The sequence below is a fragment of the Prinia subflava genome, chromosome 2 (genome assembly GCF_021018805.1).
Source record: "Prinia subflava isolate CZ2003 ecotype Zambia chromosome 2, Cam_Psub_1.2, whole genome shotgun sequence".
Lineage (NCBI taxonomy): Eukaryota > Metazoa > Chordata > Aves > Passeriformes > Cisticolidae > Prinia > Prinia subflava.
Window position 1 is genome coordinate 85,879,564 of NC_086248.1, and position 26,962 is coordinate 85,906,525.

Below are 26,962 nucleotides of genomic sequence, written 5' to 3' on the forward strand. Positions count from 1 at the left end.
ATGATATAAAAGGAGATGTATATCATTTTAGGCTTTCCTTTATAATTGTATTAATGGTGCTGCCCAAATTTGGGAGCTATTGCTTCAGCCAATGACACACATTAACAGGTACCATCAATCAAACAGCTCTTGCACACTGAGAAGACCCAAGTGTACCACTAATGAGGAAATGTGTGTTTTTGCTGCATTAGTGACACTCTCACGGCATTTTGTTGTTTTCTGTTACATCCTGTACTTGTCATTGACCAGAGTTTCTCAATTTGATTCTCTTAAATCTACTTGCATTTATAGCAAAGTAATTTCTTAAGTCATGTTCCTGTCTTACATACCTAGACTAAAGATACTGAAATGACCCAACGTCAGCATCAAGCTAACAAATCATTCCAAACATCTGAGCATGAAGTCATTCTGCTAACAGAAAAAGGAACAGATGCTGGTGGGAAAAAGGGAAGTTAACTCCACAATTGCTGGCATTTTCCAAACATCAAGCTGAAGGAATGCCGTGGTTTGCGCAAAGGGCAACATCCTCCCACTGTGACTTCCCAGCATTATGAGATTTCCAGGGAGCCCTAGGCAAACTGAAAGCAAGTCTATTTTCAGGGAATTAATTTGAGAGATTCCACATTTCAGACTGTTTCACCAGCAGTTCTGAGCTAGGGAAGTCATGCAGTCTTCCCAGACAAAAAGCAACCATGGATCCCAGGCACTGGGAGGGAACCAAATAACATCTGCTACTGCCTGGTTTAAGGAGTTGGCCTCACAGCAAATAATAAAGGACAGTATACAGGAGGTTGCATGAAGCCTTATTGATGTTCCCTTTCTTTGTAGGGCCCTACAGCTGCTTTCCTAGTTTGATTTATGAACAGTTTAGAGAATCACAATCAATTTAGGATGGAAGGGGCCTTGAGAAAGGACCTCCTCAGAGCTAATGTCAAAGTTAGATCAGGTTGTTCAGGTCACTGTCAAGGTCTGAATACTGAGTTAAATTAAAATGTTGACTGAACTACGAACTTCCAAAGCATTGGTAGGAAGGGAATCAATTTTCTGACGTACCAAAGGCTTCAGATAAAGTATAATTGTTCATATCCAGTGTGGCTTTGCTGGCCTTTGCCCTGTGGCCGCGAGACGCCATCATCAATTAGTCATCAATACTGCTAATTGTGGGATTGCTTACACTAAGCACTCAAAATCCCACACAGCTGCCTCAGCCTCCTACTGCCCACCACCTGCTTTTGCTGTTAGGCTATCACACGTGCTGTGAGGGTTACCCTGTGTTTTCCAGACTTCCCAGGGAAAAAAGAGTAAAAGTACCCAACCCCACATCCACCCACACTCCCCTTCAACACTTCCTGCAGAGCTGCGAGAAAAATCTCTCATGAAGTCACATCCAAGACTCATCAAACTGTGAGACCTTACAAATGGCTTCTCAAATACTGCAGCAAACCATCTTGTGTGTTGACATCTGCTGCTCCCAGATACAGCATATGGAACAACAACTCTAAAGAAAGGAACTTATAAGGGACACACTAAATGCTCCTTAAAGCTATAAATCCATAACCAAAACAGTTTAATATTCCAAATCAATAACAGACTCTAAGAGTATTTCAAAGAGGAAAAACTAATGCAAGAAGATAGAATTGAAAACAATACAACTTCAAACCACCCACTTCATTTATTATGGGACAACCACGTGCTTGGCAGTCTTCATACAGAAAGGATGAACCCCAAAGGGCTTTCGTAGCTCAGAACAGACAATACAAAACCAAAAACCCACACTCAGACAACACAATAGTGTGATTTTCATCTGGCATATTGTATCACTAAATGAGACCAGATGAATGTCCATTTTCTCTCTTCTTTATGGAAAATGTATCATCTCCTGAATACCTCAGAACTGGCTGAATGGCAGATCCCAGAGGGATCTAGTGGCCCAGGGTCTAGTCAGAGGCCTTTCACTGGTGATGTCCCCCAAGGTTTAATAGTGGGCCCAGTATTGTTTCACATGTTCATCGGTGACTTGGATGGAGGAGCAGATGCCTCCTCAGTGAGTTCACTGACAACACAAAGCTGGGAGAAGTGGCTGATATCCCAAAAGGGCTGTGCAGCCCTTCAGAAGGGCCTCAACAGCTTAAAGATGGGCAGATGGAACCTTCTGAAATTCAACAAGGGCAAATGCAGGGTCCTGCACCTGGGCAAGAATAACCCCACAGACCAGCACAGGCTCAGGTGCTGGAAAGGAGCTCTGTGGAGAAGGACCAGGGGGTTCTGGTGGACAACAAGCCATCCATGAGCCAGCAGTGTGTCCTGTGGGCAGGGAGGTCAGCGCTGGCCTGGGCTGCGTTAGGAAGAGCTCTGCCAGCAGGCTGAGGGAGGGGATCCTGCCCCTCTACTCAGCCCTGGTGAGGCACATCTGGAGTGCCGTATCCAGTTCTGGGCTCCTCAGTACAAGAGAGACGTGGAGCTCCTGAGTGGGTCCAGTGGAGGGCAACAAAGATGATTAAGGGACTGGAGCACCTCTCTTACCTGGAAAGGCTGAGGGAGTGGGGCCTGGTCAGCCTGGAGAAGGAACACTGGAGAGGGGATCTTATCAAAGCCTATCAGTATTGGAAGGGAGGATGCTAAGAGGATGGATCCATGCTCTTTGTGGTGCTGAGCAATAGGACAGGAGGCAATGGGCATAAACTTATGCACAGAAAATTCCACCTAAATATGAGGCAGAACTTCTTTAATGTGTGGGTGACCAAGCACTAGAATAAGTTGTCCAGAGAAGTTGTGGAGTTTCCCTCAACAGAGATATTCAGTAATGGTCCAGATGCAATCCTGTGCCATGTGCTCTAAATGACCCTGGTTGCCACAGATGATCCTACTGGTGGCCCCTTACCCATTCTGTGATTGTGTGATCTCAATATGGATCTCCCACTTTAAAGCAGGAACCTTAAGAAGTGAACTTTTATCTAAATTCATCAAGTGTAATGCAGTCTCCTACTCTTAGAACCTCCATATGAAGCCTTAAATGCAGAGAAAAGACCTCAGGGTTTGGAATAAAAGCTCTGCCAGTTCACTTTAGCATAGAAATGCTTCACAGAAGTAACTGTCTCTCCATCTTAATCTGAAACTATGCTTCACAGTGCAAAACCACAGATGCACCGCAGACCTAGAACAAACAGTAAGTGCAGAAATTTTCACTCACTTCTGAAAACGTTCCCTAAAGACAAGGAGGACTCCAGGTTTTATATTTGCATCCATCTTGTCGTTCATCCCTGGCAGGCTACGGTAATTATATAAAAAGCTGCAAAAGCAGCTTAGATCCATCCTGCAGATTTCAAAGTATCTTACTCTATACCCAGCTGCACAATATCAAGCTATACTTTTTATGGTGACATTTTGCTGACAATCCAAACCTCAAGGGCAAAGCTCAAACAGAAACTCTCAAAGAAAGAAAAAAATCCAAACCAGACATGCAGACATTATCTTCATTAATGCTAGACTGGCAGCATGGGACCAAAGTGGGAGTTTGTGAAAACGAGCTGCAAATGGTATAAAAAGATGGCAGTAAAACTACTAAAAGTTGATGTCCCGATGTCCCACCAAGGCTAGGATTCTCAAGAGTACTTCAAAGCCTATGGAGATGCAGCCCTGATGTCAGGAAAAGAGAACTGAATGTAAAGTGACGCTGTTTCTTTGTGAGAGAGGTGTAAATCTTCTCTGGGAGGACATCTGGGGCACTCTGCACCTGGACTGCAGCCTCAGTGGTTCAGCACCGACCTGTGACCTCAGTCCAAAGGACTTGGACTCCTGAATGATTGTGTAATGCACAAAAGTGCCTTCTACTCTGTCCTTCCTGCTCCTTACAGTGAGCTCACCCAAACCCAGAAACTTCACCACAAGATTATCATAGAAGACAGGTAAGTGCAGTAAAAAAAAAGAATGAACAGTGCTTGATCTGAAAATATATTCAAATATTTCAGAGTGTATCTTAAAAAAAAAAAAAAAGGAAAGGAAAAGGGGAAAGGGGAAAAAAAGAATGCTGTATGCCACCATGGCATGTGTAAATAGTGCAGGGAAAAGGTATAAGAGGATGGCATGGCCAAAATGTTTCCAAAAAGTTTCCTAACTACCTACTCCTTCCTTCAGGTAGAGAGAAATGCATTTATGCATAAACATAACAATGTCAGTTCTTTGAAAGTATAAAACAATTTAAATCAAGGACTTTTTGGAACCCAGGAGTTTCCTGACTCCAGTTTATTAGTTTTTTAGTCATCAGGTAGACGAAAAACATAATTACTAGATATTTTTTAAAATAATTGCAGAGGATGGTGTCATGACGGATATTCTTTTATCTTCTGCATATTGGCTGTTATAGACCATTGTTCAGGCAAATTATCCTCAGAATTTTTATATCTTATTTTGCTATTGTGGAGAATTTCTTTCCCATATACTTTTCCCAGAAAAAGTGGAATAAAATTATGGACTATAGGGATGTACTTCTTCTCAGATGCCATGAATGTCTACTTCCAGAAAGTTTCAGTGTGCTCCTTATTACCTCACCACTTGAGTTTAAATGATCTCACTTGAGATAAAGCACAATCAACTCAAAGCAACTGTTCTAAGATACCACTAAAATCACAAGAGTACAAGATAACACTGAGATATTTCAGAGATCTCAACGTATTATTAGAATTGAAAGATTGAAATTTTTGTTGGGGTCCTTTTTATTTGATTGGAAAGAAGCTGTATGATATAGCTGGTCCAGTCTCACTCTACTTTGGAAAAAGATTTGCTACCAATTTTTTTCCTCAAAGAAAGAAGTGAAAAAAAAACCCCTAACTTTTTTAACTTTGCAAAATGTGTGTGCTTGCTACTAAAATCTACTCAGCCAAAGGCTTACAAATTAGTCTCTGGAGGCAGGGAAGGCCATAAAAAGCAAACAACTTGACTTGCTTCCCAATAGCAATAAGTCTAACAGCTTGTAGGGTTGTTCAGAAGGCAATAAGCTATGGCCCGCAGAATGAGGCCTCACTCTTAGAAACACAGGCTGCATCCAAAGCAATGTGTGCTGAAGCAGTGCAGTACCTGCATTTTCTACACTTTTTGGGATCCCAATATGAGCTTGTTTATGGATGAGGCAAATGAGCTAACATTTTCTTCTTTCCATATAATTATTTGATTGGTATTTATTGAGATTATGTATGCTAGTATCAGCTCCTGGTAAAACAGCACTGAAGAATACTGGTTTTCTAAACTTTGACATTCGAAATTTTTAAATAAATAAATTTGAAATCTTGGTCTAGTGCTTGATTTAATTCCTGCAAAACTTATATCTGGCAGGAAATCTAGAAAGAGGAGTTACAGAGGTGTTTCATGTAAATCTAAATTTCTTATAGTGAGACATGAAGATTATTCTAAACAAAACCATAATAAAGTACCTGAACTTAAGGAGGATGTTATAATTTGTATTTTCTGCACATGGCTTTACCTAACAATATGAGTGGAAGCTCCTTCTACAGAGGAAGAGGCAATCTAAAACATGTATTAGTGGTTTGGGTAGAGGGTCATCAGTGGTGACCAATCATTGATTCCTCTGATGCAAATCAAGCCAACTGCATTTCTCATTGTCCACCCTATACTGATTAATGTCAAGGTAGAGAACAGCTGGGATTGAGAAGACATTAACATTTTCCAACAGAGCAGCCTTTATTCCTTGCAAATAGCTATCCCACAAATGAGAGCAAAGCATCCACTAGAGCTGCTAGCTAGAGCTACTCTTTGAGGACAAATAATAATTTGATTTGTTTTTAATACTAACCATTTCAGATATGAACCAGGATAGCCAAAAGTGACCAAAGCAAGCATGGCTGTGTAATCCTGTGTGAAGGGTACTCTGTAGGTATCACTCACAATCATGAAATTTTGGTTTAGAATTCAGCCTCCTTTGATTGCCATGGACTGTTGGCTGGCAAGCTGTGCCCCTGGCATACAACTTTCAGTGCACAGACCTACCTGTCCTCCTCCATTTCTTCAGAAGGGCTTGAAATCAGGAACAGGTGGAATGAGTTTTTCTAATACAATAGTGACTCTCTGCCACCACATTGGAATCAAAACCATAGAAGATTACATCTAACATCTGACTGCCAAGATAAATGTGTTTCCACAACAATGACTAATCTTCATTTTTGCAAGTGACATTTGTTTATTTAAGGCAGCCCACTAATCTCACCGCCTTTAGAGCAAATCAGGACTTTCCATTACATTTAGACTAGAAAAGGCACCTGAGATTAACAATTTTGAACAGTTGCCTTAGTCTGCACTTCTTGACCTTTTAGTTTGTAGTGTTTCCACTTGCCATACCTCAAAGCATAGGGCCCCTGCTTGCCAGGAAACTCCAAGAACCCAACATCAGCAAGGCAGAACCCTCTGAGGGCTTTCCTGGGTAGCTGAAAGTGTTCTGCCAAATGAGAAATTGGACCCTTTGTGGCTAACATTGGATTGCAAAGCCCTCAGGGGAAAGGGGGCTTTGCTTTAAAGCAAAGCCTGGAACAGGATTCTCTGTCACTGCAAAACCATGATGATAGGTGGATTAGGTAGCAGGCTAGAGAGAGATGTCATCACCAATCATCTCACTGCCTGTGAGGGAAACAATGAATAACACTGGACAGTTAAGGTTTCAAGTAATTGAAAGTATCTACAATGTAATGAATAGACATCTGGCAATGGTATCCCACTCCAGTTAGCACATCATTTTGGAAAGCTGCAGTTCAGCTAACTGAAGTTGCACTATAAATGCATTTATGAAGATTTTCCAGTAGGCAGCTTCTTTAACTTTGGAAGTCTTTAAGATTCTTCTAGTAAATCCACTGCTGTAGAACACAGGGGAAAACAAACAAACACCCCCAACAAAACCAAAATCCCCAACGTAACAAATGAATCCAACCAACATATTAAGTACTTCAAAGCACAAATCCTCCTGCCAAGGCTGACTGGTCCAGGAGGTGAGATGTATCTAAGACAGCTACAAATAGATCCTCTCCCACCAGAGCTGAAAAACCCAGCTGAGCTGGCCAGCAAAAATGTAAAGCAGACATTAATCACAGCAGCCTGCACCTTCACTTGCAAGCGCTGTGCACCAGCAGGAAAAAGGAATGGAGACAGCACTGAGGACAATGGAGCCTAGACTGCTCTTGTGCTCTATTGCTCAGAGCCACGGTAATTAATTGATTTCTATTAACTTCCCTGTGTGAAGCTAAAAAAAAACCCAACCAACAAAAAACTCTGAAGGCAATACACCCTGATTGGACTAGCTTTCTTTAATTACACAGTAAGAAAGCTCACTGCCCCCATTTGAGGAAGAAAGGCAGCAAACACAGCCTCCAAAAGGACCATGAGCTAGGATTTAAATCTGCCAGGTTCGGTATTGAAGTCTAAACCTCCTCTTCCACCTTCTGTTATGCAGATTTATGTTTGAAGATTGATGTTCTCATAGCACGACTTGCACACTTGGGAAATAAAATTAACCAACAAACCCACCACACCTCTTTCCTCCTAACATGTATTGCTCATAAATACATGCTACTGGGGTTATCTTCATTTCTGACCATGTGTTTCCTAGAGCAGCAAAACATTTCCAATGCCGCATTACTGCAGAAATTCCTTGTTCAGAAGTTTCACTGCAATGATACAACTTATCCCTTCCCTAGGCCATCATTCTGCCAGCGACAAAATATTAGTGTGATTGATCAGCCTCTGATTTGTTGCCCCTTTACTGGCTTGTCAGAAATTTGAAGACCTTCAAGGGAGAAGTCTTACATGGAAAGTGATACAAGCAGGTGCTCCTCTCTTTCCAGTGCCCTGTGGAACATTTCCTACAAATTCTGGAAGACCTTGAACTACAAAGTTTTAAGACATCACTATTTTTGCAGACTTTATAGATATTTGAAGACATTCTGAAAGACTTCAGCAGTGCTTTCTATATTTTCAGCAATAATTTCTATATTAAGCAACCTAAAAAAGTTTTTAAAAATTCCTTACTGCATTTCTATGGTAGTTGTTCTTTCAACTCATAGAAAAAACAAACAAACCAACCCAACCCACACACCCCTGACAAGCCCCAAATAAACAATAAAACAAACAAACAACCCCCCCCCGACACACACACACATAAATTATTCAAACTGGGACAGTACTATTTTAAGATGTTAATATCCTCTTCAGAAATTACAAGTGTATACATTACTTATCAGAAAATTGTGCCATATCCATGCTGATAAAAATCCTGCCATCACTTATTCATGCTCTTGAGTAAACAGTAGATAAACAGCTCAAATCATGATTCAGTCATGAACATGCACACAGAATTTATTGGTGAGCTACTCCAGTGAGGACAACAGTAGTACCTTCTTTTTGCTGCAGTAAATCTGCCATTTCTTCTCTGGAGGGAGTGCAAACATAGCCTCTCTGTTCTTGTCCGTGAGATCCAATTCATCCTAGAGATTGAGAAAAACAAAAAAAAACCAGTCAACAGCTGCATTGGTAACTTCTAATAAGTTGAGAGGTTTCTAGACCAGGCATGTTTGACTAGCCCTCAATCAAGAGGACTTAGTGGCTGCCAAAGACTCCAAAGATTATTGGTTTTGTGATGATTTCCTTGCTAACTCGAGTTCTCCCTTTCAGAGCATAATCTATGAAGAGAGGCAGACTGAACAACTCCCATGTCAAACTTCCATTACTAATGATCAGGGAAGGATGGGAAGGATCACATGAAAGGGATGAAATGAAAAACTCAAAGCACTGGATTATGTGACACAGACATTCCTTATGACACTTAAAGAAAGGCTGAAAGTTTGATACATCTTTTTTTTCCTGGCCAGCAACACCAAATTGCTCTTCCATAGAAAGAAAAAGAGTGCAATTTCTCTATCTTTCAAGCAGAGGCCATGAGACAGTTGTCATGTCATCAGCAACCTACAGGTTGAAATGTTTTTCCAGATGTTTGCTCTCCAAACCACACAGTCCCCATCAAAGACACCCACCATTTCAGACATAAAGGACATAACTCCACAGTGTCACATTGGATTGATCAGAGCAGCACATTCGGTCTCTGTTAAGAAAAGTGAGCTCAGTAGAACATACCCTCTTAGAGCTGAGCCAAGGTTACAATAGCAAAATGAAGGATAAAGCTGTGATCTGGAACTGACTGCCAAATTCCACAGCTTCAGTTACTCCTCTATAAAAGGTGAATAACAGCACACTCTTTTCCAGTGCATGTCTCTAAAACTATCAAACGAGAGATTATTTCTTCCTCTGTGTTAATTCAGTACTGACCAGAACAGGGCTCCAATCAAACCTGCCAGTTTTAGGTGCTAATAAAGTGAATTAAACAAAAGAGAATGGTCTTCAGGGCAAGCAGACTGTTTGAGCAGAGACAGACGAAGATGTCCAAATCAGTATTTCAGTAATATAAAGAAAATCTTCCAGTAATGTTTCAATTAATCAGTTTTGGCAGGGGCTTGACTTTTTTCCCTATATATTTGAAATATTTGGAGAAGGAAGTGTCCAGGGGTCCAATATCAAGATGACATTGTGGCACTAAAATGCTGCACACACAGATTCTGGCACCCACACTAACCTTGTCCAAGCAGAGACAATACCTCTTTAACTCAGCCCAACAATGGCTCATTTGGAAAGCGTTCAGGGCTGGGAAACTTGTGAAAACAGTGAGCAAAATTGCACACTGAGCCTGGTAGCGGCTGCTGACAGATTTAAAAGCCCACAGAGATTTAAGCTGCAAAAAGGTACAAAAGAAATGCAAACAGTAACAAGGCAAGGTCAGTGCCAGCAGCCCAAGGTAGAAGAAGCTGGAGGGTTATTTTAAACAAGAAATAGTTTAAAGGGAAAAAAAATTAGCTGTGCAAAAGGAGTGCAAACCATGTGGAAATGTTTAGTGTGAGTTTCCAAACAAGGGGGCAGCCAAGCGAGGCAAGAAGTTTTATCCTTGCTATACACAATTAAAAAACTCAGGCCAGGATCACATTCTTGGGGGGAGAGGGAGAGTGAAACTGCATGTAAGGCCTTAAGACAAGCAAAGGAATGCTGTTAGAGGTCAAGCGTGTGGAAGGGAAAGGAGGGGCAGATAGGGAATCAGAAATGCCAGGTTTGGAAGAACCACCGTAGAAGCCAGAATATACATGAACTGCCTGGGCTGAGCTAAATCCTTAGAAAAAAAAAAATTTGTTTTATTGACCTGTTTAATAAATGCTCTTACTTTACTTCTTTTTTTTTTTTTTAATACAGTGCAGCTAATTTGGTTTTCTAATCCATAGTGCTTTTTCTGTAGTCTGCTGGCAGATCAGACAAGCAGCAGAAGCCCTGCACAGAGGCTGTGCACTAAACTAAGTGAAGATCTCAATCAATACAGTTCAAGACAACCATTTCATCAAAAGAATGTTCCTATTGACAAAAACCACCCTGAGGACAGGATTCTGACACTGCAGCTTCTAGACACTGCTCTGGATACTGGCAGTATTCAGGGATATAAAGATAAACCTGGTTTCAATGGGACAATAAGAATATGCAACTTCAGTTGCAAAGTTTTGCATCATGACATACTTCAGGACAAAGGCCTAGAAAGTTAGTTTGAAAGGACAGAAGATCCAGAGGGAAAATAGTGCATCTCACATTATTGTGACTCAGGAGGGCAGAGGAACGCAAAGGAATTTCAGAAGTCACCACATTTGCTCAGGTAGCATAGAAACAAGGAAACTGTTCAGGGTTACCAGGCACGAGGGGATCACCAGAGGTGGACCCAAACACACCTGCATGGAAAATAACACATGAAAAATGCCTTACCCTTAATTTTGAAAGTTAGTGTTTGTCTTTGTTAGGAGGTAAAACGCTGGGTTCTAACACCCAGGTCAAATGGGCAGGGAGCAAGCCCAAATATTCAGCAGGGAAAGAAATATCTCCAGAACCCAAAGCAGCAGGCCAGCTCCTCAACTCCCTGTCCTGAAGTTAGTGTTCAGCAAGTGCACTCCTTCACTGAGAAGAAAGGAGTGGGAAGAACTGAAGAGGCCTGCATGTCCTCATCTACCTACACCATCAATCAAAACCTACCCTACAAAAACACCCAAGAACCCCCTGCAAAACACCAGAGACATGAGAACCTTCTTCTGGAACTCTGCAAATCATTTTACCTCTCCCATTCCCATTCTATAAAAGATGAGCAAAAGATCACTGTGACTGCATAGGAAAAGCATGGATCTAGCTAAGAAAGAAGACCCTGAATTAGGCAGGCTATTTTTCTATTCTGACTCGGGATCTTAAGAGAGGGCACATAAGGAAACCTGCTGCCTTGGAGAGAAGCAGAAGGAAAAACAGAAAGAATAAATTTCAGGAGGGTAATTTGCCTCATGAACAGGTCATTCTGACCCAATGAGAGAAGCAGCATATAGAAATTCAGACCGTAGAGTTGATGGCAAGTGGCTATTGAAAAGAGAAAGGAATTGACAAAATTGGCAGGGAAGGGGAAGAACGACAAACTGAATGCAGTCATCAAGACTGGGGTTGAAGCCAGACTAAGGAAGCCAATGCCCAGGGAGCAAATATAAAGGCCAAGAAAAAACGGTCGGTCAGAACAAAGCAGGGAAAACTCCCTTCCTCCAGCACCTGTGCAAGTTTCCCAACAGAAACACAGCAAGGCTCCTTCTACACCTTGGATGTGCAGCTTGTTTCCAGCAATTCATGCCAGTGTGACCTTGCTCAATGGAACTCAGTCTCCTGGCTCTTAAAAATGCTTGAAGTTGCATGAAACGCAGATTAAAAGCATATTTCCCAGGCTGGACTCAGTAAGATGTAAAGCATGCCCACGTTAATAGTGCCCACATTTCTCTCCTTCATTTATTTCCTATTTATTTTATCTAGAGGCAGCTAATTCAATTAATTTCACTTTCTTGTGGGCATTTTATTTACTTACGTAGATTGACTTTCAATGATCAAACTTGTAAAAAGAACTGGAACTGTATTTGAGGTTCAAATACTTCCAGTCCAGTTCTCAGGCCAAAAGAGAAGATGGCCTCCATTCAAAATGGCTACAACCCAAGGAAATAAGAGACAGAGAGAAAGAAACTGAACAAGAAGGAGGAACGGGTAGAAAACATAAATCCGATATTTTGCAGGATTTAAAACCACATTAGGTGCCTTGTTTTTGGGAATGTTCATCAAAGCATGAAAGCTGGATTTGATGCTGGGCAGCCACCAGCTCAGTAATGATACTCAAAGCTCCAGAAAAGTATTTCTCACCTAGACTGGGCAGTACTTTGTTTAGTGACACAAAATGGAATTAATAAACAGGAAATGTCAGATTTTGGTAATGTAGAAGAGTGGTTCACTTGGAGAGAGACCCACTAAAGGAGAACCCTTAATACCTACCAACCATGCCTGCCTCTCTAAAGGGGAAACCTCACAGCCATAAGTACACAGAGAAACACGGCTTCTGGTCCCCAGCATCCCCTGATTTGGAGTCAGAATCATGAAGGCAAAGAGCCCCAAACTTGTTTCTCCAGGGATATTCAGACACTCATGCGAGGAGATATCCTCAGTTTCACTTTCTCATTCTACTCGTCCCAGGCCCACTGGCTGCTGCACTTACTGGTCATGGGGAGTCTCACACTGACCTAAGATCAGGCAGCTGCTTTATTTTATAAAATACAGAAACCAACAAAGCAAAACAACCAAACAAACAAACTTTATGGGCTGGTGGGTTGTTTTGTTGTTGTTGATGGTTTTTTTTGTCCTCATAAATGTTTAATGAGTCATGCACTGCATTTACAGCATTGGGAAACCCAGAATCCTCAAATGATATGTTTACTGCAGGTAGTAACTTGATTAATATGGGCATAACAAATATTTGGCCAGAAGGAAGAGGACATTTTGCTTATCTTCTTATGTTCAGTTGGATAGCGGTCTTATTTCATTAATTTCCTATAATTTCAGCTACAGAGAGAGTCGCATTATACTTAATTTTTACCTGTAGGTCACAGTTTCTCTTGCTTACAGGGCTCTTGGGAGAATATCCTGTCCATAAGCATCCTCCCCCGTCCTGTGTTTCACATTTAATTGCTATTTTTATGGCTGAGAGATGTTAATGATATATAAAAGCACATTTTGATTTTTTTAAACTTTATTTCTGCCTACAAACATATTTAGGCAACTATTAAAGCGTTATTTAAAAATGAAATGTTTTATGATCCTCAAATGGAATAGCTTTGACATGAAATCAATCTTTATTTTACACCACAGAATCCAACACTAAGACATAACACAAAGGCAAACAGGCTCCAACACTTCCACTGTTCAGAGATGCCCATTTTGACTGCCTGGTCACAGGTCTATTACACTGACTGGATCTTTAACAGCAGATGTGTACTCAAGCAAAAGCACAGCCAGGTCTTGGCATTAACAGGTTCCTTGGGAACCACATCTTCAGAGGGCACAAACCAGCAAAGCTCCCCAGAAACCCTGGTCTTCTTTGTTAAACTCAAAATGAGAACTTTAGAACTTCCAGAAGAGATGAGGGCAGCAGTTATTTGACCTGAGACCAGCACAAAAAGTTTCAGAAGGTTATGTGAAACCCCGCAAAATACAAAGCCACAGAGACAGCTCTGTAGATGGTCAAACACTTCCCAACTTCCTACCTCAAAAAGACTGGCTGATTTTGTGTTACAGGTGAGTTAGTGTCTTTTTTGAGATAGTGATAACAACGCTATTTGCAATATTTTTTGTGCAGTTTGCTCCATCACAACAGCATTACCTGTAATGATTCTTTGTAAGCCATCCAATAAAGAAAACTGAGACACTGGGAATTATCTCCAGATGCCTTTACACACTCTTGGACAGAATTCACAATTTGAAGACTATTTATTTTTAATAACTTGCTTGCAATGCTCACTTCAAAAATTTAGGTTCCAAGGGTATGTTCATTTTCACACTATACCCACTGTATGGATTTTATTTTAATGCACTGCTCTTCCCTTGCTTGCTGTTCACATTCCCACATGCCTTTCATAACCATGTTCATATTCATATTCCTTGGTTTTCTTTCTCTTGTACACACCTACTGTTTCTTTTTCCCCTTGCTAATCTTTTTCTCATTCCCTTTGACCTTTTTCACCTGTCAAGTACAAATGCACTCTCCCTCATCCACCTCATTAATCATTCTCTCTCAGTCTCTTAACAGCCCCAAATCCACCCAAGTTACAAAATCAATTATAATGCTCTGCTGCCACTATAAATTCCCCGTACAGTATGATACCTGTTACTTCAGGTTCCCCAAGGCCATTTATATAGATGTCTGTCACCATGTCCCCAAAGAGGCCACATTCCAGTCCCACCAATGCTCCCAAGTGCCTTAGCACAGCTGACGGCCTTATGCTCTGAACAAATATGTTTAAATCTTGTACAAAGTAAACAATGTGACCATGACACACCATGGGATCCTATCCAGCATGCACTGGCAGCCCCCAGAGAAGGTTCATGTGTAACTACTTCAGAAGGATCATGTTCATGTGTAACTACTTCACAGGGATCGCTGATGGTGGGTTAATCAATGCTGAAATGCAACTCAAGCAAACACGAGATAAAAGGCACTGACATGCCTGGGACTTGAGAATAAAGAGAAGCAGTGGAAAGAGATCAGGGCAAGACTGTCAGCAGCACACTATAAGCTTTTGGAATAGAGGATCCTATCCAGCATAACTATTACCATTTTAAAAAATGGACTGAGTAGGACCATGTTGCTAACACATGACTGAAAGCTATGTTTTCACATTAACAACACCCCCAGGAACATTTATACTTCTGTTCATGCTGCCTTTGCCAGATTCCATTGGCAAATAACAAGTGGGTTGGTCTGGTGGATCACATTCAACTGTGCCCACCAAAAAGGGACTAGCAGAAATGCTCTTGTCATAAGTCTAGAAGCAGTTGTCCAAAAAGCTGCTTCAGAGATAAGTGCAGTGAATGAATGAAGTAATGAACCAAAACAATCTTACTCAAATCTCAGTCTCTTTGCAAAGAACTTATGAATTCTCAAATCGAAGAGATAAATCTTCCCTATTTAATCACCGTGTCTACCTCCAGGGGACAGTATAGGCTCGTTCCCCTACAGTTTTCCTTCCACTGTTTTGTTCATTCCAGCTCCGCAGGCCGACATATAAGAGGTAGCCTGCTGGAAGAATGCTTATTTCCAATGCTGAGGAGGTGGATAAGGCATTCTGAATGACTGCCTGTCCAAACTGTCAGTGAATGAGGTTCATTGACTGCACAAACAACTACACTCCAGGACAGACTGGAGCAATGAACAGTGCAAACATTTGTGATCAGACAACAGCACTACCACCTATACAGCCAGCACATCTCCAGGGAAAACACACTGGTCAAAAACTCCCACTGGGACACCTGATATGTGTGCTAAGTCTATAGATAACTCATGAAGAAAAAGCAAAATGAACCCCAAAACAAGCCAGTCCCTCCCCTCAAGCTCTTCTATCCCATCCTAACTCTTTGAATTAAAAGCAGCCTTTGTAAAGCATACAAGCAGCACACTGTGAGAGGCATGGGAGTAACATTTTGATCAGTTTAACAACTGACAAGAATTAGGTTTGTCATAGTAAAACATCATTGGGTTCCATGTATTTGCATACATAGTGTGTGTATGTGCAGATATGTATGCCACTCACACCTTACATACACAAGAACTACATACATAAGGCATATCACATAACATCTGCCCATACCCACAATGTTCTGTCATTACATTTGTGCATTAGGAAAACACTGTGCACACATGAATTGCTAACACAGCCTGTTGGCAGAGGAAGCAATGTTTACATTTCAGCTACTGCCACGGATCTGACTGTAAAGCAGAGAAGCAGACAAACAAAAGACTGTGATCCTCATTACATTCTTTTTTCCTCCTTGCTTTTTCAAAAAGTTGCAGCTTTAAAACCTCTTCAGTACTAGGGGCCCAAATCTCTTGATTCTCAGTCATAACACTACAAGACAGAAAGCACCTGATGTTTACATACTGAAAGATGTGTTTTTCCTCTACCCTGCCAACACAGAAGTTACTCATTCTTAAGGCTTAGCAGCAGTGTAAGACTTTCCTCCATCAAGGGCACTGTTTTTTGGTAGAGAAATTCTTCACACAGAATGTCAGCTACCAGGGCTCCCTCTCATCCCCAAATCCACCCCTCTTTATACTGCTTTCTTTTTCCCTTCTTAATCTCTGGCTTAATTGCTTCCTTGTTTCCTGGAGAAGAGCTAAACCCTGTCCCTCTCCTACTTCTCTGTGACTTGACAGCACACAAGTACACACAACCAGCAAGGTCTATTGCGGCAATCCCCTCTCACAGGCCACTTGAAACAGCATCTGCCATTCATCTTTCTGTCCTTCACAGGCAAAACACATGCATGAGGCACCAATCTGCTGGGCCAAACAGAAAGAGAAAGAACAAGGAAAACCAGTGCCTCGTCATGCAACAATACACACAGGTGTTCAGAGAGAGAAAAAGATCAAGACTCAGAGACGCACTCTCCTATGCAGGGCTGTGATAATACAGGTAGAGCAAGAGGGACATTCCATGGATATGGATGGGCATATGAGAACAATAATGTAAAACAGTTGTCTACCACCACAGCTTTTTCTGTTAAGGTGGGCTGCATGTCCATGTCAGGGAATTTAAATGAGCCCAGCGAGAGGGAGGGGGATGAAAACTGAATACTCAGGCTCATGTCTAATCTAAATCCCTGCTGCTGCAATTTAAGCCTATTACTTCCGGCCCTATCAGCCACTAATGTGGTGAGCAGATTTTTTTCCTTCCTCTTGATAACAGTTTTTGAAGATGTTAAAGACTGTTGTATTGTCCCTCTCAGTCTCTTCTTTTGAGGCTAAACAAACTCATCTCTTTCACTCTTTCTTAGAGCCTATGTCCTCTGGATCTCTCACTCCTCTTCTAATTGACTTCTGGCCTTTACCCGGTCAAAGTACATCTCTCTTGAATTGCACTGCTCAGAAGTGAGAACAGTGCTCCAGCTGAGACTTTACCAAAGCTGAGTGCAAAGTTTATTTCATCCATCTTCCAGACTGCCCTTCTTGTTATATACTGCACATATTCCATACAGTCAAAGACCTTTTATTTTTTATAAAAACCCTCAAAACCTGCATGACTTATGTCCACTCATGCTCAACTACAATCCCTAGTTTTTTTCTCTGAAAAATTGTACCTGGCTGCTTTCGTCCTGAATTACCAGTCTTGCTATTAAAAGTAGTTTTAACTGTCAGCATTGAATGCCATAATTTTTTCACACAATTCTTCCAACTTATTTTAAGCTTATCTTTTAATCTATCTACAGTATGGCTATGTGCCCAGTGACACGCTCTAGAGAGATGTGCTGCTCACTGAGGGCTCATAGTGGGGATATCACTGAGAGACTACCAAGTCTCACGTGATCTACTGACTATTATCCACTGTTGTTTCAAGTGCGGAGAGGTGATAAGAGCAGGAGAAGTCTGAGGAGTATCCAGAGGGATTACGGAGCTCTGGTAAAGGACTCTGGAGGCCAGGTAGCTTTCCCATCAATTCTTCTGGTCAAAGGGAAGGCATTTGAACGGGCCAGTTCAGTCTGGTAAATCAACTAATGGCTACAGGAATGGTGCCAACAGCCATGTGTTTGCTGTTTAGACCATGGGGTTCATTTTGAGAAACCTGATCTGCTGGTTTCCACTTTATCTAAAAACTAAACTGTGTCAGCCCATAACAGGCTGACAGGTTCATCTGTCAGGGAAGGGGAAGAGCATCTTCAGTTATCAGACGCAATGGTAAAGAAGGCTTTAAACTAAAGTTGCTGGGACGGGGATCCTCAGTCTGTCCACTCCTACCAATCTGATGTCAGTGCCAGCAATAGATGCCCAGGTACTAGACAGGGATCACATGTCAGCAGGACAGCACCTGGAGAGCAGCAAAAAGGAATTCCAAGCACTGCTGCCAGTAACTCAGAGTCATCAGAGGCCCTACTAAAATGCCTCCATACACCATGTAGCATGGGAAACAAACAAGAGGAGTTTGAGATGTGCACACACCTGCTTTGATCTCACTGGCATCACAGAAGTGTGCAGGATGGCTCCTATTATTTGGAATGGAAGACACTTTAGGAAGGTCAGGTAGAGATGATGAGGAGGCAGTGGTGCCCTCTATGCCAGTAACCAGCAGGAATGCAAGGAGTTCCACCTGGGGATGGATGAGGAGCTGTCTAGGAGCTTATGGGTCAGGTTAAAGGGAGAACAGGGACAAGTGACATTACAGGCGAGTCTGCAGTAGGCTGCCTGACCAGGAAGCCCTTCTGTAGACAGACAGGAGCAACCCTGCAGCCACAAACCCTGGTCCTCCTGGGGGACTTCAACCACTCAGATATCTGCTGGAGGAATAACAGAGCAGGGCATAAGCAATCCAGGAATTTCCTGGATCATGTTGATGATAATTTTCTAATAGATGTGCTCTGTATGTCACCATCCAGTCAATTAAATGAAAACACCAAATAGAACTCAAGCTATTATACCTCTTCTTGATATCTTTTTCGCCCTGACAGGTTGCAAGTCCTCTGGTAGAAGTACCAAATTTACCTCCACATTCTGATTATATACACAGCACCAAACACCTCTCTCAGACAGAGCTTCTAGTATCAGCATATATAACATTAAATAAAAATAAAATCTGCTGTTTCAGCACAGTGCCCATTTTCCGTCCCTAATTTCCTTTCCCTCCCCTCCCGTCCCCTCATTTCCTCCCTCCCTTCCCCCTCCCTGTGCCAGGGTTTGTTTTTCATGCCAAGGTCCTCTAGCTGAGACCCTGTATGGGAAGGTGGTTGTGGGAAAGGTTATTAGGAAACTGCCATCTAAACTGCTACCTTTCCGGGTTCCACACCCTCTCCCTCCTACAAAGTCCCCTCTGTTCTGTTTTAATACTAATGAGTTCAGAGGAGGTTCCTAGGCTGGAGCAATTCACAGTCTAGACTGTGCCAAAGCACACAGGCACACACCTCTCTGATCGCTTCCTGCCCAAACACAGTCCTGCTGGCTCAACCTTCAAAATGTGGGCTGGGGATTGCTGCTGCTGTGCCAAAGGCAGGCTGAATTTCCAGGGGCACCACTGCCACCTACCCCTCCCCTCACAGCTTTATCCTCTTGTGTGCATCCTATTTGCCATATGCCCCTATAGAGGAAAACAAGGGTAAGTCAGAGCTTGGCTGACCTTTAAATCTCTGATAAAATATTACGTAAAAGGGCAGGAGGAACTGGGAGCTTGGTTAAGAATTTAATGAGCAAAATTAACATCTTGTTGAGCTTTGGTTGTGCAGCTTAGAAACACATGCTCAAGCTTATACACAGGGTAAACTCAAAGGAACTCCAGTAAACCAACATCATTTTTTGGCAGAAGTTCAGGTTTACACAGACAAAAGCTAAATCAGAAGCTAGCTTTAGTCGTTCTCTTGCCCTTTGAGTTATTATTCCAAATTTGGTAGTGCAAGCCAGAAATCAGAATGCCCCAAACTCCATTAAATTGAGTGGACTTACTCTGGATTTACACCAGTGGAAAATATTAATTAAGTAACCTCTAATAAATTGTAACAGACTAAACCTCTGAACTGAACCACCTTTAATAGTGGCTTGCTCTACAATCTGCAGGACAGATTTCTAACATAGAATAGACTGAGAAGTTTATCACTCTCCTTTTCACTAATTTTTAACATCTATTTCAATAAATAGAGATGATCTGTATTTATTACCAATCAGCCCAGACCAGCTAGAATATCATCCACATACAAGGCTTCTGTTATCTGGGTTGAAGAGGAGGGAAATTCCACAATTCTCTTCCCTCACATAAACATAGTATTTCCATAGCCAAACAGTGAATTGAAGGCATGACAGTATATTTGGTTATTCACTCACACCCTGTCCTGTCTCATTGCTCAAGTATTCTGATAAGCAGAACAGAAACTACTGCACTGACATCACTGGGCTTGAAAAAAACACCAGCTAAGATGTTTTTTTCTCTCAATGTTTCTACTAAAGAAATTATCAGAAATTTTCACAAAATACAGCAAAAAAGAATAGGAGAAGAGTGAGCATGTGCCTTGCATTGTCTCCTAACAACAAATCATAATTGCATTTATTATCTGGTTAAGCATTTGTAATCCAAAGTTCTTCCACATCATTAGTGTATAAGCCAACAACTTCACACCAACAACAAACTCGTGCAGCTGTTCCTCTCTATTCAAGATGTAATGCTGAAACACAGCCACTAAAGCAATCCCAATGGATTTTCCATGACTCAGGGATCTCCCTGGACACCTTCCAAACTGCGAAAATGCAATCTGCTTTCCCCTTGTAATTTCCTTTGGAGAAGTTATTCTTCAAGCCTCCACCTAGTAAGCTATTGCAAAACACTGTTGTGCACATTGCTACCCTTTTCCAAAGGTTGTTAAGTGTGGGCAGTCTTTCCCTTTATGTGGTCAACAAATGATGGGAAACTGCAAAATTAAAAAATGCCCTTAAGTGTTTTTAATGTAGAAGTGCATAGAATAAACAAATGTTGACTAGGGCCTTTTTGCATACACCACTGGGTCTACGGGAAGGCAGCAGAGCCTTGCATCAGATTCTGCCTAAAAAAAAAACAAGTAGATAACAACAGGGCAATGTCTGTGACAGGAGGCAGTAATAGAGATTTGCTCCCAAGTTCTTCAAATACAATGCATTTGCCACTGGAAGACTCCTGTATAATCTACACATGCTTCATTTTTTCAGCACCTTTTCAATCTGGCTACAATTACACATTAAAATTGGCCTAAGAAGCATCACTATTCCCTGTTTCACAAAAGGGAAGAACCTCACAAATGAACTTAGATGTGTAAATTTGCAGGGATAGCTAGGACAATGCAATGTTCTTGAAAAGTTTTCCTCCTATCAAGCTTACAGACAACAAAGTACCTAATTATAAAAGCTCTGGGTCAGTGTTACAGTGTCAGGTGGAAGGCATCTGTTTGTACTTCCTAAGAACAAAAAACATCAAAACAGAGCAGCTGTGGAGGCAGTCTGGTGTGATGAGTGACAGAAAAAGCACCTTCTGACAACCTGCTTTCCATGTGCTGCTCCCACCTGGTGCTGAAGGATGAACAAAAGGATCTCTGCTGTATTTAGTGACACCAAGAGCTTCTACTTACCTAGTGTGGAGGAAGGTGCCAGGAAACTGCTGACCTGCAAACCTGTCCTAAAAAGGTGCTACTCCACCCACCCCACCTGTAGCACCTTGTGCTCCCCACTTTGGAGCCTTGCACACCAGCAGAGGCCATTTGCCCACAACACTGGAAGAGCAATCCCAAATCACCTTAACAGGTCCCCTGAATGATAAACAACCTGGAATACCATCTGAAGATAGAATCCACCTACAGAAGGGCACAGAGACATGATGTAATTACAAACCCTTTTCCCCAGTCTCCTTCAGGCTGGATGATACACTATCTGAGCCATGATTACATCTGATATAACTTGTTACTAGGTGAGCAACTACAGAAACTAATCTTAGTCAACATATTAACCAGATGATGCTTCGTGATTGTTATCTTCTTCTCTGTTCAATTATCTTATTTTGTTAACAGTTCTTCTCAAACCCCAGCTAAGGTCTACCTCCCTAAGAAAAACTACTATCTGGCAAGACACTTACATCCCATCCTGTTTTTGACCTTTTCTCTTCACTGGAAAATGTCACTGCTTCCCTAGCTTCAGGTGAGGAATTATTAAACATTATGACAAATTTATAAGGTCTTCACTGTCAGAGGGATCTGGCTTCCCCTTTCTTGCTGACATCAGGCCAAGTATTAAAACATACCTCCTACAGCATCTCAGATCTGGCCCTTCCTCTAGAAGCTGAAGAAGAAATAGACATCTGTCATTCAACCTCCCTTCATCACCGTGCATTCACTCCAAATGCACAGCCAAAAGATCATCTTGGCCTAGCATTCATTCCATATCACCTCCATCTTTGTAACCGGTCTTCACTCTCCCTTCAGCACCACAGCTACTTCATTTGTTGTGTCTTTTTCTTCAACACTTTGGAAGACACTTTTCCTTCTTTTCACAATCTCCGTTCCAGTTACATCTGGTCAACATGGTCTTTGTAACACATACTTTCTTCTTGTCATTTCTCAAAGATGCATTTCTGGGCGGCACCTTCTTATCCCATATTACCTTTCTTATCTGATTTAGAACAATCTCTCACCTTTCCTTAGCAGACCAAATCCAGATTCAAATATTCTCTCCAGAAGGTGAGGGATGAGGTCTTAATAATAGATTTCTAAGTCATCAAATACAACCCTGAAAAACATAAGACCCTAATAAAAAGAATTAAAGGACAGGGGCAGGAATCATGCTCAAGAGAAGCCATTCCAAAATATTGGGGCAATAGGACATCCCTGTACTGCTGCTGTTTATGCTATTTCTACTGAAGAGAGCTCCCTCTCTAAGTCACAGACAAAGTGGCAGGAAATATATGAGAATGCTGGTGCAATTCTAGGAGGAGAGTAGAAAGTTGTCTGTTCTGTATCCATCAAAGTATAACTGGAAAAATTCCAGAATGATGAAAGAGATAAGTAAATTTGATCCTTCCAGCTAGCACATGTGACTCCTACTATCAATATCATCTCAGCGTTTTATCACTTCAGCAGCCTTCAGGCTCAATCCAGAAAGTTGCTGACACTTTGTTATAGCCATAGTGGAACACAAAAACTGTTCAAACATTAATTATGCCTTACTAAGGAAAAAGGCTGGAGTAGAGCTTCATGTTATTTTTTTCTTTTTATGTTATGCTGCCTAACACTTGCAGCTATGCCAAAACATGATAGTATTAGCAAATCAGGTGATAAAGGTGTTAGAAACAGATGGACACAAGATTTCTGATCATTAAGCATATCGACCCTATCCATGATTTCAGGGCTAGGATGTCATGACAGCTCTCAAGCATTCAGGAGGGAACACATAGGATTGACAACTTAGCACTTCCATCTTCTAGTGGTAGATCTCTCCTTTCCCCTCCTTCTGTATCCCAAGCCTATCCCATATCTATTGTGCTCCCAAAATCCAGTACTTCTCCTCTTTTGCCCTAGATGTACTGCATGCACTTCCCTACATGTTCCCATGGAACAACAGCACTGCCCTGTTAAAAATACGCAGTCCTGTGAGAGCTTCCTCAGGTGTTTCATGTCTACTGTAAGTAAATCATTCTCAGAACACACTCAGACGTTTCCTTCAAGTATTCCAACCATGACCACGACCCTTCCCACTTTTCAGAAAGGCAGTCAGTATGCTCTTCTTGGGATATTCAGAAGCCAACAACCACCGCAGACACAGAAAATACCACACAGGCCAAATTTCAGTCAACAGAGAATGATGTAACTCCACTACGATCTTCAGTGAAACTGACCTGGTTTCCACTGGGTATGTCTCTCCATAAGCTTTATCTTAAAGCCACAAGATCTAAAACACAGTGTATGTCTGTACAAAATCCTTAAAACTGCACCTTGGTAACACCCCCAGCTTCTTCACACCCAAAATCTCGCACATAAGACCAGGTCTGGACTTACATTTGTTTACACAACCCTATTGATTCTGAGACAGAGTGTGAGAGCTGGCTCCCACCTCATGCTGCTCTCCCAGCATCTGTGTCTCACACATTTGCAGCATAGCGACTGCTGCTCCTTACACAGCTGCTCAGAGGGCTGGGAGCTGCCAACCAGCTGCACCCACTGGAAGGGAGCCTAAAGCGAGGAAGTGCTGCTGCTGCACTCAGGGCCATAAGTCCCTGTCACAGGAATCCATACGTACAAGAGCACCTGAAAGGGGAAGCTGTCTCTGCCACAAAGCCTAAAATGCAATACCTCTTTTCTGGATTTGGACTTGAATAACTACAGAAAGTTTTTTGTAGTGATATGTGCATAAAACCAGGGACTTGTGCACATGTATTGTATACGGGACACATGTAAAGCAGGCCCAACATTGTGAAAACGCCTCTCTCTAGAGCAGGAACAAAAAGAAGAAACATATCCCCTGTGTGGAAAATCAAAAAAGAAAAGAGGAATCCTGAATATGTACAATTTTGGACTATGCTGGACATAAAGGAATTTTGTGCATAACTAGACAGACTTTGATATCATTAAGGGCTTTTGCTTCCTCAGCCTCAGTGCCCTTTGCTTCAGAAATTTTAAACCATACAGTTTTTTTGTCATTATAATAGAAGACAAGTGCATCTGACTGCATGAAAAATATTGATCCGACAACTATAAACTAACGCAAGAGAAAGGGAAGTTTTTGTGGCCTGGCCACCATCAGTGAAGAAAGTGATTTGCTGCCTCGAAATTTTCTTTTTTTTCTGCTTTCAGATACAGCATCTTCTACTCAGGGGGCAATGCCAAGGCTTCTTCCTGAATATGAGCTTCTTGTCAGGAAAATTCTGCCTTGGTCTCACCAGCAGCATTTTCTTACAACCTCCCCTGGTTCATCCTCATTAAGTGCAGGAAAGGAAGCAATAACTGGGGTGGGGAGTCTCCACTGAGCCAAAGCCTCCTTGTTTGCTGAAGTCAGAGCTCATCAAATACAAATAAAAATGAAGGACCTCTCCAGCTGTCAATTGCATTTGGCATTTACACTTCCTGACAGATTAGGTAGATTAATTAATTACAGAGAAGCACAGAAGGGATGAGGGATGGGCACAGGGAATTAAATAACTTCCTCTTATGGGCAGAACAGAATAGAGGGACTTTTAAATTATGGTTACATAGAAATTTGGATTTAGCAACAACTCAAATCTGCAGGCTGGTCAGTGGCATAGTCTGAAATGATGATTTACATGCAGGGCAAGAGACACAGAAAGTAATCCCTGTATTAAAATTAATCCAGCATTAGGACAGAATGACTCAAAAGACTAATAATTTGAAACTAAACACTCAGATCTTGGTAACATGCCTCAAGTTAAATGAGAGTAAATAAAGTTATCAAATACACATGTCAAGTGTTTGGGGGTTGAAGCAAGGACCTAACACACATGTCTTTCTAAGTCACAACCTTTCAGTGAGAAACAAAGGACTTAAATAAGCTTCAGAGAGAGAGGATACTTTTCTGGAAAGTTGTTGGTCCCTCCTGAAAGCCAAGAGACAGAATAGGCAACTTCACAACTCTGCTTCACAGAAATATTACAAGAGAGCTGGAGGAGAAATAGGGAACCTTTTTCTTCAAGCCAAGCAGCAGATAGAAACACAGCTGATGCCCTCTTCTTCCTAAATACATTGACTTATATTGTCTATATTCACATGAAAGGTCACAGTGAAAGCATTTCTTGTACTTTTTACCACATAAATACTCTTGCAGGTTTCAGAGCCAAAAAAGGGGCCTCACGAACACTGCCATAAGTTAGGACTTGGCAAGCTTGAGTGGGACTGGTGATATATGGGAGTACTTATTCAATGTGGTGAAGCCTAGTTTTCATCTGAGCTTTATGTTGTATCCATTACACTAAATGGTCTGCAAGGGAGAACTAGGCATGAAGGGAACTTGCCACTTCGAAGTCAGCTGTTTGCAGTGGAAACCACTACTACAGTTATTTAGGTTTGGATCTCATCTCCCTGTAGCTGCTGAAGGTATGTTATCCAGTGTGTGCCAGACTGATGCCTTGCTCAGAAATGGCTTTGCTTCTTCCTTTGGCAAAACAAACAAACAAATTCCCAGATACTTCCATGCTTTACCTTATTTTCTTTCAGTATAAAACTCTTTTCCTTCCTTTTCTCATCTTTCTCTCCTCTGGAAAATAAGACAATAATCACAGAATTTTACTCTCTTTTAAGGCAGAGAAGGAACAGATGTGGAGAAATTTCACAGAGTAAGCAAAGACCAGAGTTTTCCCAAACTTTATGCTACTGGTCACTTCATCCAATGCTAATAGAAGCATGTCTATGGTGACCTCACTGTTCCCTTGCCTCAGTGCTGAGAGCATTAGCACATACCAGTTATGTGGATGGCTCATGTACTCAGAGAACACTCATCAACTCCTTTCAACATTCTGGCACTGAAGTGCTCACAAATACTAGCCTGGTGTGTTGAGAAATCAAGAGAGCACAGTAACATACAGAACAGGAGCAAATTTCACACTGCTTCCATGGCTCTATTTCAGGAGAAGATGAAGACACTCATTTACTTAGGAAGGGATTAGTTCACTGCCATTTTTTCCAGCTAGATACCTTGGCTAGTTCATCTTTAATTCAGAAAGTGAGCCAACTTTGATGCTGTGGCAGTCATTATTAAATATAATGAAATCAGAGGTGATGAGATGATGAGGTGAAAGACTAGGAGTTCAATTTTGGGTTATGTCAAGAAAGGACACAGTTCCATGTTCTTGTGGTGGCTGCTGCAGAGCACTGCAGACAGAAACCAAGCTTACAGTTTCAGTCGTGGTTCCCAGAATGGGCTGAGGGAAGGACAGAGACCTTGATTCAGCACTTGCTTCCATCTTCACTTAACTGCACTCAGGCAATATTGCAGGGAAAATATGGCCTTGATTTCCAGTGGTCTTACTGTTCAGGAATATACAGAAGTTCCATATGCATCTTCTCTATGAAATCTGGGGGTTTGCAATAGGATCAGAATGCTAGATCTGGAGTGAGATAGAGAGAAGAGTGTAGGCTGCCTCAATGGGCAGCAACCTGCCTCTCAGCAATTCAGTGGATGAGATGAAGTTTAAAGGCAGGCCAAACAGATGGTGGATAAAAGAAAAAAAATTCAAATATAGAGAGTTCATAGGTATTTATGCTGCTGCTCAACTGTAAATAATGTACCTTTAGATTTTATGCCAAAAGTACCGATGGAGTTTTGTTC

General features: G+C 41.7%; 1 protein-coding gene across 2 annotated transcripts in view; it reads right to left on the reverse strand.

Moving 5' to 3' along the window:
- Positions 1-26,962, reverse strand: part of DAAM2 (dishevelled associated activator of morphogenesis 2) — a 174,001-nt gene that overhangs the window by 83,225 nt on the left and 63,814 nt on the right. For both annotated transcript variants that reach the window (XM_063390854.1, XM_063390853.1), the window contains exon 3: positions 8,391-8,480. In XM_063390854.1, the coding sequence (XP_063246924.1) occupies positions 8,391-8,480 (90 nt within the window). The remainder of the gene's footprint in view (positions 1-8,390; positions 8,481-26,962) is intronic.